Genomic DNA, 18878 nt, shown 5'->3' on the forward strand with positions numbered 1-18878 from the left:
TAAAAAATTCGAGAGTAACCAGCAATTAGCAATCCACTAAGGATAATTAATTTCCGTAAATCGGACTGATAAATCTGATTTCCTTTTTTGAAATTAATTTCTTCATATTCTCTTCGATTCCGGTAGAAATAAGCTTAAACTTGATTTTATTTACACACAAAGCTAAGTTAAACATAATTTGACAGCTGTCATTTAAAATGACAATGCGGCGAGTTTTAAGGCCCTCTAGCATGCAAATGGAATAATGAAGTATTTGATCCAAGCTGGGATTAAATCTTTTTTGTGAATATTTCTTATTATTCTAATGTTGACGGGCCACGGGGGAGTTGAACAGTAGCATCCTAAACACGAACTGTGAAGCTTGATCTCGCCTCGGACAACAATAGAAACGTAGACCTGAGTTATTTCATCATGCGAAAGGCACAGTTCTTTTTCGTGTGTATACTGGTAATCCATGGAGCTTTACTCGTTAACGGCGATATTGGTACGTATTGTAGGTAGAAATTTTAAAAGTGTTGATAGGGAAGGTTCCTTCAACGTTGGTTTCACCTTAAAATGATGACTCAACTGATCAAAGTTTCTTAAGATGCCTTTTATTTCTCAATTTAATAATTTCCAATTCTACTATACAACGTCGAGAGATTAGAAATAAGTAGTTGTTCGTGCACAGAGTTTTGTCTCTATTTATAAAGAGCTAGTTAATGTACTTTGCGGTCTGCTGAAATGTCAGGCCAGACGATATGCTACAGTCAGCCATTCTCTTTTATCACACACCTGTGATCTGGGTTAGTATCAGTAACGTTCATCGAATTCCAAGGCAGGCTAAGGCAGATAGCAGAGGCCGGGTTTTGCTTTTTATGGCCCTAAATCTTAGAAATTTAATTATTCTAATGCCAAAATTAAAAGCCATGGTGAGCCAAGTTAACCCTGAATGAGGAGCAGATTGCGATCGTTTAGTTACGGACAAAGGCGCAAATCAGGGCATCATTATTAGATATTTATAATAACAAGTTTTCTAGATTATCGATCATCACCGACTGGGCGAATCGTGTCTGAAATCCCGGCAATTGTTAATTTTTTGATCAGTGTTTGGGATGAAAACACCAGTCATGCATGTCCATGGAACTGTCACTCGAACACAAGAGGTTGGCGGAGATTATTCCTAATTAGGCCGAGGATATATTAATATTTCCCTCTCAGTATTTACAGAGTTTATTTATTCTGTTAAAAGTTACAAAACTTTTCTATTCGTCCCTAAGTTTCCCCACATATCCTGATATTTCAACGATACATTACTGATAGAATTTTAATGCAAAGTTAATTAAAAACCTAGAGCAATATTTACTTAGTTTTCAGAAAGTGCTGCTTGCTCGGTCAGATATCATGGGGTATACGACTGCTTGGCTATTCACTAACCCATATTCTAACTATTTAAGTTCACGTTTCTATTCATAACACAGTGACCATGGCTACTCCGTCTCTTAACAGGCAATATCTTTCTAAATACCCCGTTTTAATTTGACTTTTTTAACGAACCATTTAGGCCAAGCAACATCTTGAATACTGATGAGATTTTACACAATAACCTGCTCCCGCATATAATTAACGATGTTAATCAAGTCACTGATATGATTTCGAAGTTTAAAATCGTAAAGAAAGCTTTGTGACATTCTCTGAGACTAGGAACTCCGCTAAACTACGATACAAAAACTCATTTTTAATAGTTAACAAGGGCAGCACATTTCTATTGAGTTCATTTTTGGTAGATAGGCAACGCGAAATCACTTCGAGCCACTAAAAAAAAATTAGTAACGACATTTATACCATTGAGAACACATAACGATATCGCTTCCTTTTTTCAGTCCGCCGAGACATGGGCAAAATTTTGCATGCGTTTGCCAGTTAAACACTGACACTTTTTTCGGGAATCCACTTTGAATACTTCTTTCCTTAGTTTTTACAAGTGTTCAGATCCGGCCATTAGAAATGATATATGCAGTTAGGTCATGTTTACAAGTGACCAAATGGATACGATCTAATAAGACAACTGAATCTTGAGGTGGATGTCAAGTCATCCCTCTTTTATCTGCCAAAAAAAAACAAATAGTCATAAAATAGAAATTAAATAGCAGCATACTGGAAATATGTCTCACAATTAAAATATATCTGTTCGTGCACAGCAGCCATCTTTTGCTAAACACTAGTTTTCCGTGCAAATTCGATCACTGACAAATTCATAAACATGTGCAAAATTTTCATGCATCCCCACATAACAGTAAACTTGGCCTCGGGTACACGCCAAAAAGAAAAAAAAAATGTTTACCATTAAGTGGCTCCCCATAGTTTTACGATCGCACGCGCACGTAGGACGAAAGCTCAAGTAATCTGCGCACGCCCAACGGAAAACGTCAGTGTTTTTCGATATTTTATGACGTCAACATGAGCACAAAAAGCAAAACTGACAATGAATTTTCTCGCGTTTCCTAGAGTGAAACTCCGTAAAATTTAGCAGACTGGTAATAAATATTTTACTTTAGTTGCAACTCTTTTTTCAGCGAAATCTACCTGACCAGTTTTTCTTTTTTTGCAACAACGGTAAAAGACATAAATTTGCAAAAATCTAAAACAAACTGCCAGTACAAACCCTACTTCTTTGTGTTTAGAATTCGTATCCCGCCATATTCAATGTGCTGTAAAAATTTTGGAAAATTTCACCGAGGCAATTCAAGAAAATTACAAATAAAGCCATAAAAACGGTAAACAACGCATTCCTTCAGGCATTTATAATTCAACATTAAAAGCCAAGATTTTAAGAGAGATGATAGTAAATCAACACATCATCATTGCTTATTACATTTGATTAGTTTGAAAGGACTGGGTGAAAAACGAATGCAAAAACAGCTGATTCAAAGTATGACACTAGCGCGCGCAACGTGATAAATGATTAGCCTATGGAGCCACCTTAAGTGCACACAGCGGAAAGAGACTTCTGTTACGTTGCTAAGATTTGTGAGAGAATGTGTATAACGCACGTTCTTTATGTCCATTTGATCGTTGTTGATGTTGTGGTGGTTTTATTTTCAGTCTGTCAGGACCTAGTGGAAGAGATTATATGCATAGAGGAGAAAGCAGGTGGAAATTGTGATGAATATCCTTGGAATGCAAAATGCCGTAAAACTTGTGGGCGCTGTGGTAAGTTCAAAACGAATAACTTATGATTGATGTCGAGGAGTTTCAACCTCAAGGAATGTACATAGTGTAAAAAATTATTCTTGAAGACATTTAGATGAAAACAACAACAACAACAACATGTACAACAACAACAAAGTGGCTACGACACGTGAGCGTAGCCACAAAAACTGTTGTTGTTGTTATGGCTTTTTCAGTGACAGTGGCGAAATATTGTACCGAGAAAATGGGAAAGAAAAAGTGATCAACCGTTCCAATTCCACCGCCTCTTATTCAGGTCCCGTCCACATTCCACAGGAGAAATTTCAAAATGCAGCTCTATTTTCCGGTTAGGTACTGATCCGTAATGAAAACGGAGCTTTTCCAAAACGCTCTTCGAAGCAGAGGAATTTGAAAACGTCGGCTTTTCGTTTCACGTGTGGACGGAAAACATTTTTTGAAAAAGGCCGTTTTCGAAAACGATGGCGTGAAGGTAATCATGTGATATCCTTGACCAAGTTTTCCTCAAACTCAAATTCAAAATGACCGGTGACATGCTTGTTGCGTCTTTTAGATTCCTCCGGCGTAGTGAGGACGGAAAACATTTGATGCGTTTTCGGAGTGAAATCTCCGTATTCAAGTTTCTCCGGTGCGGTGTTAAGACTGGGCACAGTATCACAGCTCGAATAACTGCAGCAAGTTCTAGTGTTGATTGCATATTATTTACTTTCTAATGAAAAAAGTTCGTGTAGTCGCCTAAATTCATTGTCTCCTGATTACTTGGCCTCTCTATATCTTGCAAAAGAGTTTGCCGAAGGTTTCCCTGGCGATCTGGCGAACTTCAGGTATTCTCCAACAATACAATGCTGGGTTAAATGAGGAATTGGCAAAGACGAATATCAAAGAAATATGTACCCAGAGTGATAGCGTAGCGTTTTGTTCAGATCTTCGAGCAGCTACGGAGAAACACAGGTAAGGCGTATAGCACAGGAGGAGAAAAACAAACACGTAAATTGTGCTTGTGACTGTTTTCTTGTAACGTCCTAAATGGAATGCTGCGTTTCCTTGTACTTGATTGGCCTTGAGCCCGACTTGACATTGCCGCACCAACATGAAGACCCGGATGTAGGAGACACATGCGATAGTGATACATGAAATCAAGAGTGTGTTTCTGAAAATTCTATGAAGTGCTATATTCCAGATCCACACCGTCGACAAAAAGGCACATAAAACCCAAATAAAGGCGAGGAGAGTGAATGTCTTCCTCAAAGTAGCAAATTGGCGGTATCGTATGCGCAGCTGGATGGCGAAAAATCTGTCTAAAGCGATAGAAGTCGTGGTTACAAATGAAACCGCTGCAATAAAGTACCCGATTGTGTTGTACACTACTTGAATGACGCAAAAAGAGTTCATGTTCTTAGTTAACGCAATGTAGTTTGACGCTAAGAACAAAGGCTGCACAACTAAACCAACACCAAGGTCGGAGAGTACCAGGTTTCGAAGAAGTGCCTTAAATGGCGGATGCAAAGAACGACATTTCCACAAACAGAACAACATTATGAAGTTTCCAACGATGGAAGTAAGCAAGAACGGAATAGTGACTAAACAGCTTACTGTATACGCTGTTCGGAAAGCGTCGACGTCATTAAAAGCCTTTTTGATGTGAGGAAAACAAAAATCTTCTGGTTTCATTGTGTAACCTTGATTGAACACGAAGTTTCTGCATATGTTGTCCTTCAATATTGGTTACAGAAGATAAAATTGTGCACCTGCGAGATTTCCAGGATTACATCTTTCAAATATAAGCAATACAATTCATTATGTTTCACCCCCAAACTGTCTATTTTTTCTCTTAAATTAATTACATTATCCTGTGTAATCTCCCACTCTGTCTGAGTGATTGATAATTTCTGAAAATTTCAAGTAAAAATGATAATTCGCGTTTTCATCTCCGCTTTAAGGCAAATAAATAAATAAAAACAATTAAGTATCAACTGTTACGCTTCAAAGTGCTACTGAAGCAACTATGCAACAATTTCTTAATTGAACAGCTTGAAATTCTATTTATTTCGTGAAAAACCTTTTTTGTTTAGGGAAATGGCATACGCTTGCTAAGCTATATATGAGGATTTCATGTCGCGATGAGAATTTAGCAGAAACATTCGGTTTGTTAGGAAATTGTAAAACAGAAATATTGAGGTTGTTTTTTATTAAGGAAACCATTTCCCCGGGATATTAACAGCTGTTACGATTCAAAAAGTAATCTTCTTAATTCAGAATAATCACGGTCGATCCATTTTAAAATACTCAGTGTTCTACAGCTTTCATTTGAACGGTCTCATACTCAGATTCAAATTTTAGAACCATCTCAGGATTGCATGATAAACGATAATTTGCTAGGCCCTGAAAATTGAAAGCATTTTTGTTTTAAAAAGATAATTGCGGAAAGATTCCAACCAAGACATGTTAACAAACAGAACCTTACTGTATTTACATGTAATTATCTTTCTTCCCAAAAATATATGTGCAAGTAATCTGTTTAAGCTGTCTGTTTAATTATGGTGAAAATATTAATTTATATCTTAAAAGACTCATGTAAACGTAATGGTTTGTCTGCTCATATTTGAGAAAATGTCAAAATTAGAACTGCGGTGATATTCAACAATTTCCGTTTTCTAGAGAAAGCCACATGAAAAATTAAGCTTGCAGATAAAATCAGTGGTCTTGGTCTGGTACAATTAAAAAAATACATATTTTGAATACAAAATGGGAATTACGAGAGCTGACTGAAATTCGCTGTGAAATAAGAAAACTTGCTGGGAATTTGCATAATTTGGTCGACTTTTTAAATGTGATTTCTTATACTGCTCTCAATAATAACAAAAAATAATAATTACTCCTTCCATAAGATATTAAAATTGATACACGAAAGAAGACTAAAACTTTACAATTCTAAATATCGGTTAAAAATAGATGAAATTACAAAGTTAAAATCTTCAATCTAAAATTTGGATGAAAGTCCCAGAGCTTTCGTAGCTTTCCTCGAGGTGGTCTCCTTGCTCGAAATGAAGATTCGGTCCACATGTTACTGTACCTGGTCAAGAGATTATCAATCTCTTGACTCGGCATAAACTGATAGGGATACCGAATGGTCTTTGCGAGCATTTGCGAGCATACAAACAGTGCGTTTATTTTTGCGAACACGAGCAGTGATCAAATTTGTATTGCGAGCAGCGAGCATTTCAAAAAATACAGATGGCGAGCAGCGAGAACTTCATAAATTTTCCGCTAGCTGGAATCTCTCTTTTCAATTAAAAGGAAAAGCTGTTTTGCGCCAAGTAATCTGGCTGACACTTCCAAATTAGGACAATAAACACAACTCTAGAGGCAACATGTTAGGACCTTATCGTGGCTCAGCCAATCTCAGCTGCTTACTGCGCTAACAACCAGTATGCCTTGTTTGATTTCAAATTACGTCGCTTAGCTGCACGTAAGTCAGTGGATAAATGCTTAAGGAGATCTAAAGCCAGTTTCTTTCCACGAGAAGAAGCTAAATGCTACCAGACTCCAGAATCCGAGCATGCGAGCAGTGGCAAAAATTTCGAGAGCACGAGCGAGCGAGCACTCATCTAATTTTTACGAGCAATTCGAGCAAAGGCCCAATTTTGCGAGCACTTTTAAATTGAATGGGACCATTCAATACCTCTACTGATGACATCGCTAGCCAGACTTGCATGGCAGTCATAATAATTTTAAGCGAAGTAACGCAGCGGTACGTTTAGACCGTACCGGGGTAACAACTTAGCTCTTTTTTCTTTCCACTTTCATGCAGATAAGTGTTACGATGCTAGCAACTTCATAACATGCGAGGGTGAACTGGAAAAAGGAAACTGTGGCGACATTGAAGTTGCGCATGCGTGTAGTCGAACATGTGCAACTCTCTCCTGTACTGGTAACATACATGAGATTGTGCATCAGGTAACAAATTATGTTTCTTCTTTTTCTTCACGGGGCTGGGCCGTTTACAGGGAAAATGTTTTTTCTTTAAAGTGCCACTATGATCAAATTCCCCAAACCCATTTTTTTACATTTTCGCACACAATAGGTCTTTCCTAGATTTCTTGCCAAATTTCAATCTATTGGGAACATTAGAACTAATGTCGTTTGGACCTTTATTTCCGAGAATTTACGGCCGCCATTAATTTTCCTTGTTCCAAGTCTTGGTTGAGAATTTGAGAAAATGACGTCATTTTCTCAAAAATACCACACGGGTTGAAATTATAATAACAATTAGCACAGCAATTCGCATAAAGAGTAACAAAAACTTTGGCTCATATATTCATGCAATTTTTTACATTAATTGTTATCATAATTTCAACCAGTGCGGTATTTTTGAGAAAATGACGTCATTTTCTCAAATTTTCAACCAAGACTTGGAACAAGGAAAATTAATGGCGGCCGTAAATTCTCGGAAATTAAGGTCCAAAATCCAGGAGTTTTAATGTTCGTAGAAAATTGAAATTTGGCAAGATGTCTAGGAAAGAGCTAATATGTACGAAAATGTAAAGAAATGGATATCGAGAATTTCATCATAGTGGCACTTTAACATTTAAGACCACATTTTGAAATGTGGCCTTTTTTTGTGGGCCTGGCATACGTATTTATGAAAATAAAATAAAATACCAGCGTAAACGAGGAGCTGACCTGGTGTCTACCGAGAGACAATTTCAGCTTATATTAGTGGTCAGAGCGAGACTTGAACCCGCGATCTCCGGATTTCAAGTCCGGCGCCCTAACTACTGGACCACGCTGTCTCCTGCGCTCCTATGTATCGACCTACCAGAGGTATTTCGGCGAACATTAATTTGCAAAAACGGTCGATTTAGGCTGTTTCCAGTCGCAGAACAAACATTCTAACCGAATTTAACGTTCCTTCTGTTTCTTAATCGGATATATCTACCTACGAGAATCAGTGTCGATCAGTGGCTTACTGTGTGTGTGGCATATCTTGTTCTTATTGATTGGTGTACCTTGTTTTTTTGTCTCTTATTGAGCGCTTTTAAAGTTAGCAGAGAAGGCCTCCCAAGGGAGGGGGAAAAGGAGTCATATTCCCTTGATCCCTTGAATATTTGACTTTTTCTCCCTTGCCAGTCCATGTTAATAAATTCTATTGTTCCCTGAAATCTTTTGTCAGAGTTCCCTTTAAGAGTAGAGATATCCTTTGTTCTCCCCACCCCCCCCCCCGAATTAATCCCAAAAATATCCCTTGCTCCCTTGAAATAAATGATCCTGCTCGCTTGTTCCCCCAAACTCCTGGGAGGCCCTCAGTAGTGTGGCATGTTCCGGCCTGTCCCCGTTAGCAGCCATGGAGAACTCTGCCCGACCGCCTGAATGGAACACGGTCAAACAGTAGCCGTTGCCCCTTGATCGGTTGTAAGTCCTCCAGTGCTACTCGTTTTACGCTATCAAACGAAACGGAGGCTCTGGGGACGAGAATCCGACCTCCCATGATATTAATGTGCGGCCATCCATCTGTTCAAAGGGAAAAAAAGTGAATTTACTGTTGATGCTCTGATACTATCAGTTCCGGAAGTGAAAACTTTTTAGGGGCTGTCCAGTGGCATGCGTTTGTAATCACGAATTGCTTACGCTCAATACGTCAGCCAGTCCCAAACGCTATGGCGTTCATTTTACCTGTATTTCACAAGGCTCGATTTCCAGCCGTTTTGTAAATCTACATTCCCTGCTCGCATCATGTAAGAGTGTTGATGAACCGGACTAGCAACGCGACTAGGAAATCGGGCTAGGCATTTGAAAGAATCGCTAAAGATATCTTGTGGGGTAGACTTCCTTTGTTAGAGAATTGATAACAAAAAACTTGACAAAGACTACTGAAGGGTGATCATACAGTTTTTATTTGCTTTTTTTTTTATTCTAACATTTTATTATTTTTTTTACTTGTTTTTACAGCACGATGAAGTGCGCTAATTACCTTATCGTGACGCCATGACGTTTGAACCACTTCAATAACTTCACCAACTCTAATTTGAATGAATTATCTACATATATGGAGAAGAACAGGCCTCCTAGATCCCGAGCTCGTACCCAGTCGCTATTTACGGGTTAGATTGGATTGTCTCAAAGAGAAAACGGTCTGGACCGAGTGGAGCGCGCAGAGAGTTATGGGAAGAGGCGGAAAACCTTGCACTCTTATCATGACACCCCCACGCTTTAATCCACCCTAGTATCCAATCTTCTCTCGATCTGCCCGGATTACGTAAATAGCGACTGGGTACGAATCTGTTCTAGATCTGTATAATACGTTGACAAGTCTTTCACAAGTCGGCTAGTGTTCACAAATTTACTTGAATTCTCTAACAGGTGGCAGATATGATTTTGTGAAGTCCGGTTTGTGTTCGACAAAAGAAAACAACTTCCCTTTGATTACATGACTTTGTAATGTTCATAAACAATAAAGCCAATTCGTTGACATTGGTAAGTTGAAATCAGTAATAAAAGTAGATATATAGAGTTACGTTTCGGGGGCCAAAAATAACCTGATTCTCACTATGTTAACCCGGCCGTGAGTGACAAGCAATCTGAGCTTTTGTCATTTGCGCACCGGCATGCATGAGTGTCCCGATGGGGCTGGGCACGAGGCTGCCTCTGCGGCACTCTTCTGCGCATGTGTGGCCATGCGCTTTTCATCTGATCCGATGGTTCACTTCTCAGAGTTTGTGGTGAATCACCACAAAAATTGGAGTTGTGCAACCCGGGTGAGAGTTATGATGTGCAAACATAAAAATTTAGGTGAACTATCACTTGATATCAACTAGCTTCTTTAAAATCCGTGTCTACCTTCAAAAAGCATTCTTCCTATGAATGAAGTGTTTTTGTATAAGCCTATTCGGTTTAACCCCAATCGTTGACACTCAGCTTTCATTAGACTACACCAGCCAAATGGTCCCTTGTCTTTTACACTCTTTCAACTGTGAACCCCTCCTCTTTTTGAAATATATCCAACGAACATTGAAAGATTGTTCAACTCTTTATAATCTTCTCTGGCTTTTAGCCTTTTCTCCGCCATGTTGAAATTAATCCATATGGGCATGCGTTTAACGGTTTTGTAAACCGCATGCCACTCGTATCATGGGCGCAGAATGTCGCGGATTTCTGTTTCACGAGGACTGAAACCCACCACTGCCCTGATTCGGAAGCGATACCTCTTCCCGTGTTTGCAACCAAGTTCTGAGTTTGTAACTTGTAGCCAAGAACAAAACCCCCTGCTTGCAGTTTTCACCAGTACATGTAGTAACAAGAACAGAATCAAAAATACGTTCCTATTTAAAATTGTACAGTAGCATAGTTTCGATCTGCTTTTGTGCCAGTTATTACAAGCCAGAATACTTTTGATATTTGCCAACTTCTCTAAATTGTAGCATTTGGAAGAAAAATAGACATGAACCCCGCGCGCACTATAGCAGATCTTTTTGCTTCTGAAATTTTCTGCTGATGATTCAATGTCCAGACTTTGTACAGTGGATGAGATACATCAAAATTTGGTCGATTTTTCGAGCCGGCAAAAGAAATACAGGATACATGTATCATTATATGTAATAAGGCTTTCTGTGTTGAATTGAACCTCCTCATTATAGGTTAATCTTTGTTTACAATCAATATTTACCTTATTAGCATGCGGACTTCAGCGTCTGTCCGAGGCATAAACCTATCGGCTCTGATTATTGAAAGGCATGGAACGATAAACTGTCTCAAAAATACTTGAACGTGGTGTATCTATTATCGTTTGTGGGACGCGAGTTTTAAAATGTAAAATTCCGGAAAGAGCTCGCCGGTATGGCCTCATCATCAGCGCTTTTGCTCCTATATATTTTACGGTTTTTGAAAGCCAATACCTCCTTCTACCATGTTAACTCCAAAAAGCGACGATTTCTAGCAATATTACCATTTTTGTAACAGCATTTAGATTATACTGATGTAATGCGCTCATGTGGAGTCAATTCATATCTTGCATGATACCTTACATGTAGGGCAAAATGTAAATCGCACTGCCACGTATAAAAGTACAATGTAAGAACTTTAGTCTTTTTCAAGAGTCCGAAGTACACCTACACAAGCGCGCAAGTTCCAGGTTTTATTTCATCCAGACTTTTTCTGTTTAAATCGCAAGTTTCAATTTGACATTAAATTATCCGATTCAGTTGGTAGGCACTAATTTAGGACGACAATTTTAATGACAATACAATAACAGATCGGTGATAAACCGCCGGAAGGGTAATAGAACTTAAATTAACTATAGAAAGCTGTCAAAATATAATTGTTTTGACATTGATAACTTTTAATTGACATTTCTACAAAGGCTACCATTGGAGAGTAATTGAAAGAGGTTGATAATAAAATCCACGAGTTTTATCTTGTTACGTTTATTAATATACATTTTTGTGGTCGAAAACACTCGTAGAAAAAGTTGATTGAACTGAGGGAAAATTAAAGCGGAAAAATTGTTCTTCCATTGCTGATCAAAATCGGTCAAAACAATGTTGTTCCGTAGTCTACTGGCCTTGATTTTCTGCCTCTCGGTCGCAAGGTGAGACTGCATATTTCCACTTCTTTTAATAACTTTCTTATTTCTTTCTGACTGCGGAGTGATAGCCCGGCGACGTCACTCAAAAAGGTCGCTTCTAGTAGATTTCGCTTACAGCAGTATATTCAGTGAATTGAAGCGGATCAGATGTCATCCCAAGTTCACCATTGTAGGTTCATTGCTCTCATATGTAAGTCTAGATACGAGAAATGTAACGAGCCATCAGGATTGAAATTCAGTATTCAGTATCTAAACGATCGAACATAAGGTATTTAAGAGCAGCTTCGCCTAAATATCAACTAGACTTGGAAATAGCGAAAAAATCGAATTTCTTCAAACTCGCCCAAAATGAAGCCCTACGGGCACTAGTTACAAAAATATTGTTTTAAGTTCGATAAATCAAAAATTATTTTTTTACGCAATTTTTTCGTTTCGATGTCCCAAATCGGCCAAAATCGATCGAAAATGAGCGGCATATTCAGAGGCTCGTAAACTCAAAAGTAAAAATCTTCATAACAAACTGATTGCACGTTGTATTTGTACTTCCTTTCTTGTATATTTAGAGCTAAACAGATCGCGATTTGATTAGAACCAAAATGTTTCACGATTTTTCTAAATTAACGACCCAAGACAGCTAAACAAGAGGTCTACATTTAGCCTATTTTCAAATGCTAAAAAGGCGTTCTGGTACACGGCTTTTCCCAAAACGACTTCTTTGGTCTGAAAGAGCATTGTTTCTTCTTCAAATTAGTGAAATAAAATTTTTGGGTAAATAAAATCGCGAGCGCTGAGATAGTGAACTAAATGCAGCACTTCTTCCTGAAAACGTGACCTTTGACCCAAGTGTAACGAAACCGAATACTGCAAGAAAACCCGGAAGAAAAGCAAACGCTTCGTTATTTTGAAACATTTTCTAGTGATATCTCTCCGAAACCATTATTGCAAGAAACTATTTCCAGATATGAAATCTTACAGGGTCAAAGAAGGAGCTAAAGGGCGCATTTTGACACAATAACTTTGTTTGCTGAGAATTGAAGTCAATGACCGTTAACGAATTCCAGTGAAATTTGCGAACTTGAACTATGTTACCCGATACTTACCTGAATATTTATACTGATTTATAGAAGAGTCGTCTTCTTGGATTAACCTTCAAAAGAAGCTGGATCCACATTTGGAAACAAATGTTTAATGTTCTGTGACCTGCCCGCTGCTATAAATTCCATGCACACGCCGACCGCATGTTTGTCGTAAAACGAACTGAACTCCACTGGCAGTTTCCATAGGCAACCCCAAAATAAACAATCCCGCAAAATGTAAAGTGAAATTGGCTGTCTTCGGGAACAGTTAGAAGCTAGAGTCAAGATCCATTACCTTTAAAAAGTGCTTGACTTTATTTGTTTGTGTCGACTTTGTTCACGCAGTATTTCTTACTGTCACGTTCGAATACCGCAAATCGGTCACACGAAAATACTGCAGACCGTGCAGACTTGTTTGAGCCTTTAATTTTGACTCTTTTTTTTGGCGTTAGTTACAAAATGGTGTTCAATATATCTGAAAGTTTGTCATTTATCAACAGGCAGCACAAACGCAGTATGTGACTTTTGATTCAATAGACAAACGCGTAAAAGACTTTGTATGGGAAACTTACTCAGTCTGCACGGTCTGCAGTCTTTTGGCGTGACTGATACACAGTATTCGAACGTGACAGTAACTACTGAGTGAACGAAGTAAAATCAAGCACTTTTTAAAGGCAATGGAACGTGACTCTAGCTTCTAACTGTTCCCGAAGACAGCCAATTTCACTTTACATTTTGCGGCATTGTTTATTTTGGGGTTGCCTATGGAAACTGTCAGTGGAGTTCAGTTAGCTTTACGACAAACATGCGGTGGGCGTGTGCATGGAATTTATAGCAGCGGGCAGGTCACGGAACATTAACCATTTCTTCTTTTAGAGGTTTCCAAAGCTGGATCCAGCATCTTTTGAAGGCTAATCCAAGAAGACGATTCTGCTATAAATATAAATATTCAGGTAAGTATCGGCTAACATGGTTCAAGTTCGCAAATTTCACTGGAATTCGTTAACGGTCATTGACTTCAATTCTCAGCAAACAAAGTTATTGTGTCAAAATGCGCCCTTTAGCTCCTTCTTTGACCCTGTAAGATTTCATATCTGGAAATAGTTTCTTGCAATAATTTTTTCGGCGAGAAATCACTTGAAAATGTTTCAAAATAACGAAGCGTTTGCTTTTCTTCCGGGTTTTCTTGCAGTAATCGGTTTCCGTTACGCTTGGGTCAAAGGTCACGTTTTCAGGAAGAAGTGCTGCATTTAGTTCACTATCTCAGCGCTCGCGATTTTATTTACCCAAAAATTTTATTTCACTAATTTGAAGAAGAAACAATGCTCTTTCAGACCAAAGAAGTCGTTTTGGGAAAAGCCGTGTACCAGAACGCCTTTTTAGCATTTGAAAATAGGCTAAATGTAGACCTCTTGTTTAGCTGTCTTGGGTTGTTACCTTTGAAAATTCGTCAAATATTTTAGTTCTAATCAAATCGCGATCTGTTTAGCTCTAAATATACAAGAAAGGAAGTACAAATACAACGTGCAATCAGTTTGTTATGAAGATTTTTACTTTTGAGTTTACGAGCCTCTGAATATGCCGCTCATTTTCGATCGATTTTGGCCGATTTGGGGCATCGAACGAAAAAATTGCGTAAAAAAATAATTTTTGATTTATCGAACTTAAAACAATATTTTTGTAACTAGTGCCCGTAGGGCTTCATTTTGGGCGAGTTTGAAGAAATTCGATTTTTTCGCTATTTCCAAGTCTAGTTGATATTTAGGCGAAGCTGCTCTTAATCTCCAAAAAGACTGAAATATAAATATTTCACGGCACCCTAAAGCATTTTAAATACTCTTATCTCAACCATCAGAGGGCTGGGGGAACGGAGGAACAAAATGTGTGTGTTGGACATGGATGAAAAAGGCAATCTTTACCTTTACAAGGCTGCACTGCTCTGCAAGAACGAGATTATCAAGCGACTGATCAATGGAACATACCATGTAGCAGACCCGAGTACTATAGGTAAATTATTTACCTCACTTTGTCTTAAAGAGACTCATTTACTTGGAGCGTTTTTATTATTTTACAAAAGAAGCTGTAGACCGTAAAGCTTAGCTAATGATATTTTTCTTCCTCAAAAAAGACTGCGATAGCATAAAACTGTAATAAAGCCTATCGTCTTAACCATTTTTAAAAAGGCTTTTTCAGTAAGCCTATTTCGGAGAGACGTAGCATCTAAAGGAATTTTGCTTCGTTAAAAAGCAGCGTTATCCAGATTGTATTTGGAAGGGATTTTGCGTCTGAGCAATTTTCAGTAGTTTGAGAACATTGCGTGATAATAAGACTCTCCAAAAGATAACGGCAAGAACTTTAAACATGCTGTGCGATACACTCAATATTTGTTTTAAGAATATCGCTTTTCCGACCGAGGCTGAATATTCTTATTTTTCTGCCGATTTTAGGCTGAAAATATTCTTGTGAATATTCTTATATTACGGCGTATGACATTTCTGTTTTCGAGGGTATTTAGTGTCTGGATGGTATTAGAGTAAGTTTAGAGCCAGCCTGCAGGCATCACAGCATCGAACATACAGCTAGTGCTGTTTTTGTTGTCTTTTGCCTAGTTTTTCCAAGAAGAGATGATTTTATACGGTTTGGTTAAAAGCATATAATTGTGTTGTATTTCCAAATTTTCAACACAAAAAAAATTCATTCTTTTCAAAATCACAACCTCGGGTTTAATCTTAAAATATTCTTAAAATTTCGCAAAAGTCTACATCAGCAGGCAAATAATTGGAATAAATAATATTGCTATATAGCCATTCATTGGCTAGTTTATGGCCACATGACATCTAACAATGAAACTGTTTACTGCCAAATGCCATGAGCGGGCAACATTGCGAAAACTATGACGTCTAATGGGAAACAGCTCACTGTTACCCGCGAAATGTTGACCGCTGTTGCACTGGGGAACAGTGAATTTTGTTTCCCTCTCGGGAAACAAAACTCACTGCTCCCATCGGGACCAGTCATTATATTGGCCCAATACGAGAGATGTCTCGTTATTTCCCATGGCGTTTGAGATTTTTATTTCATTTTGAGAGTTGATGTTTTTTTAGGTGGGGGGAGGGGGAGGGAGGTACTTATATTTGACATTTATACTTAGCAAAATTAATTCAGCCGGCAATTTGCGTTACAGTAAACATATCAGCCCTTTTTTAGGATAAAGAAACGACCAGAATAGAAAGGTTTTTTCATTTTCTTTTGGTTTTGTTCCTTATTACAGGGCTAAGCAAAGTCTCCTCTGCCTTGAACTGCAAGGACCTAAAACAGAAAGCACCGTCACTCGTGTCAGGAGTCTATTGGATAGACCCAGATGTTGGTTCCCATGGTAACGCGTTCCAGGCCTACTGCGACCAACAGACGGACGGTGGGGGCTGGACACTAGTTTGGAGTTATACTTTCACCGCATACACGAGCTTCTGGACTGGTGCAAATGCTGTCACGCCGCGTCCAAGCTGGACAGCCAAAAAAGCGAACACTCGAGTGTCCACAACAGTTCCTCTCACTGAGACACATTACGAGGCCATGAATTTTACTTCATGGCGAGCTATTGGCAAAGAGTTTTTGATCAAGAGCAACATCAACAACTGGATCGCATGCAAGGAAGGCACAGGCAGCTTGGTGCAACAGACGACGGGCTCAATCTCTTGTAAACTGGTTAAACAGGTTTCCAAGCAGTGCGCTGGTGTAGTACCGGAGTTTTTCTGGAGCGGGTCTGATTCCTATGGTCCAGGCTTACGCGCCACTGGAGCGTACTACTATTTCGATGGTAACAAAGGCATAAATTCGCCTACCCATGATCCATGTGGAACAAACCGACCAAATCAGTTAAAAGGTGTGGCTAATCCACACGGAAATATCTTTATTCGGTAAGCGATTTTCTGTCCATGTCTTATTTCGCTAGCGCTAAAATAACTCAAAGCTACACGGAGATACAAGGGTTAAAAGGGATAAGATATTTACATAGATCACTTTATCCAAGGCGTCTATTGCTCATGCATGCACGAAAACGTCGGGATTTTCAATAAGACTATAACAAGAACTGGAAATCATTTCAGTTTATATCAGTTTCTATTTTTCTACATTTTAAGGATTTTTGCAGGTTCATTCTTTAAAAAATGCAAATAAACGTGGTTTTATATTCACCTAAAGTCAGTCATGTCTTTTATTCTTGTGTTTCAAGTTAATAGTCACCAATTTGTTCTAAAGTGAACGTACATAGTCGACTGTCCCTGCAGCTTCAATTGTTGAGCGAAAAAAGTCCAATCAAGTGTTCAAAACTCACCTTTTAGACTGGGAACATGTAGAGCAATCCTCCCTAGGACTATGCAGACCTCCCAAGAGCATTTCACAACAATAGTTTATGCAAAATTTGGTGGGTAAACAGAGTGAATTATGGGCAATTGGAAAATAGAGACGAGAAATGAGAGCGAATAATCTTATTGCCGTTAGTACAAATCCCAACCTCGTTCCCAGGCTCTCCCGCTTTTGACTTCCTTGCCGTTGAGGAGGAAGATCCTGGTTGCGGCTGGCCACGTGACCACCCAAAATTTGGCGGTGCTAAAAAAATCTGTTGGGCGGTAGGGGTGGCAGAGTGTTTTGACTGTTGCTGTGACAAACTTTGTGGGTTCCAAATCCCACCCGCTTCATTGGGGGTTCGAAGTCGAATTTTGCTGATGAATAATGCTATCTTATTTCTGGCGTCTCCAAAGTAAAGAAGCCTTTCGTTTATAAAGATATTTGGCAGCCGACTGAAGCACAAACGTTTCCACGGTTAGCACATGTAAAACGTCATGTGCAAAATTAACGTAAAACGAGTGGTTCAGGATCTTGAATCTTTGAATTCGGAGATAATATATTTTCTTCTTCGTACGGTATTTTGGATGTTACAGAGTATTTCTGTCACACGGCCGATTAGCCGATTATGGTGACTTGCATTTGATTTACAGCAATGCAAAATGATTTACAGTTTTGTTGACATTAAGCCCGCGCTTGTATTTCATCGGCATCAGGTTCATGTAAGTCATTATACTTAGACACCGAAGTTTAAACAAGATTCATGGCATAGTCAAGAATTATATTTTGCAAATGTTAAATAAAACGTCGTTTTATACAGCGAACAATGTGTGAGCTTCAGGCAGCATGAAACAGCGAAACATGTACAGTTGTACTTTTTAGTGACTCGACCGACTGGAATTGAAATCAGAGTGAGACTTCAATAAGCTGGATATATAAACAATAGCCTCCATTTAGGTCGAAAATATGCTCGGATGTTTGTCCGCGGACATTGCCTGTTCCGAGAGGCGAGCAGTTTTCCGAGAGCGTAGCTCGAGGAAAACTGTGAGCTCTGAGGAACAGATAATGTCCGAGGACAAACATCCGAGCATATTTTCAAAGTCAAATGTAGGCTCGTGGCTATTGTGTTTATTATCCTTCAAATATATCTGCGCAACACTCGCAGTTTTGAAAATTGGGAATATATATATCTTATTAAATTAGATGTTTTGGCGTGTAGTATCATATCGCTGTTTATTATCCAACTACAGCGAATACTGTCCAAATAACAGTACAAATATACAGCGATATTGTACAGTAGAAAACCTGTTTGCAGTACAGGTCGGTGCGCGCACGCAAAACTGTCACACTCTCCCTCTTCTCTTTGATAAATTTATTGACTACAGCCGTTGGATAATAAATCTCTTATTAGATGTTTTGGTGTGTAGTATCGCTGTATATTTTTACTCGTTGTTTGTATTTTGACTCGCCCTACGAGTATCGCTGTATATTTTTACGAGTTGTGCCGTATTTTGACGAGCTCGTAGGGCGATTCAACATACAAACAACGAGTAAAAATATGCAGCGATACTACACACCAAAACACCTAATGAGAGATTTTTTATCCGATTGGTGCAGTCAATAAATTTATCAACGAAAGAGGGAGAGTGTGACAGTTTTGCGTGCGCGCGCCGACCTGTACGGCAATT

General features: G+C 38.8%; 2 protein-coding genes across 2 annotated transcripts; both read left to right on the plus strand.

Moving 5' to 3' along the window:
• The first annotated feature begins 230 nt into the window (after positions 1-230).
• LOC110069755 (uncharacterized) lies at positions 231-9667 on the plus strand. The gene is made up of 4 exons (XM_020777295.2): positions 231-484; positions 3085-3192; positions 7001-7146; positions 9139-9667. Exons 1-4 carry the CDS (start codon positions 412-414, stop codon positions 9154-9156), a joined length of 345 nt encoding a protein of 114 aa, XP_020632954.2. The 5' UTR covers positions 231-411; the 3' UTR covers positions 9157-9667.
• Positions 9668-11614: 1947 nt separating this feature from the next.
• LOC110069758 (uncharacterized) lies at positions 11615-17045 on the plus strand. The gene is made up of 3 exons (XM_020777298.2): positions 11615-11773; positions 14702-14853; positions 16118-17045. Exons 1-3 carry the CDS (start codon positions 11724-11726, stop codon positions 16765-16767), a joined length of 852 nt encoding a protein of 283 aa, XP_020632957.2. The 5' UTR covers positions 11615-11723; the 3' UTR covers positions 16768-17045.
• The last annotated feature ends 1833 nt before the right edge of the window (positions 17046-18878 follow it).

Source organism: Orbicella faveolata, unplaced genomic scaffold (assembly GCF_042242905.1).
Source record: "Orbicella faveolata isolate gen_17 unplaced genomic scaffold, um_ofav_v1 contig_48, whole genome shotgun sequence".
NCBI lineage: Eukaryota > Metazoa > Cnidaria > Anthozoa > Scleractinia > Merulinidae > Orbicella > Orbicella faveolata.

Excerpts from the sequence above, each read along its gene's own strand:
- LOC110069758 (XM_020777298.2), top strand. The coding sequence starts at position 11,724 with ATGTTGTTCCGTAGTCTACTGGCCTTGATTTTCTGCCTCTCGGTCGCA. Across the intron at positions 11,774-14,701 it reads TTCTGCCTCTCGGTCGCAAG|AGGGCTGGGGGAACGGAGGA; the intron begins GTGAGACTGCAT and ends CTCAACCATCAG. Across the intron at positions 14,854-16,117 it reads AGCAGACCCGAGTACTATAG|GGCTAAGCAAAGTCTCCTCT; the intron begins GTAAATTATTTA and ends TCCTTATTACAG.
- LOC110069755 (XM_020777295.2), top strand. The coding sequence starts at position 412 with ATGCGAAAGGCACAGTTCTTTTTCGTGTGTATACTGGTAATCCATGGA. Across the intron at positions 485-3,084 it reads ACTCGTTAACGGCGATATTG|TCTGTCAGGACCTAGTGGAA; the intron begins GTACGTATTGTA and ends TTTTATTTTCAG. Across the intron at positions 3,193-7,000 it reads TAAAACTTGTGGGCGCTGTG|ATAAGTGTTACGATGCTAGC; the intron begins GTAAGTTCAAAA and ends ACTTTCATGCAG.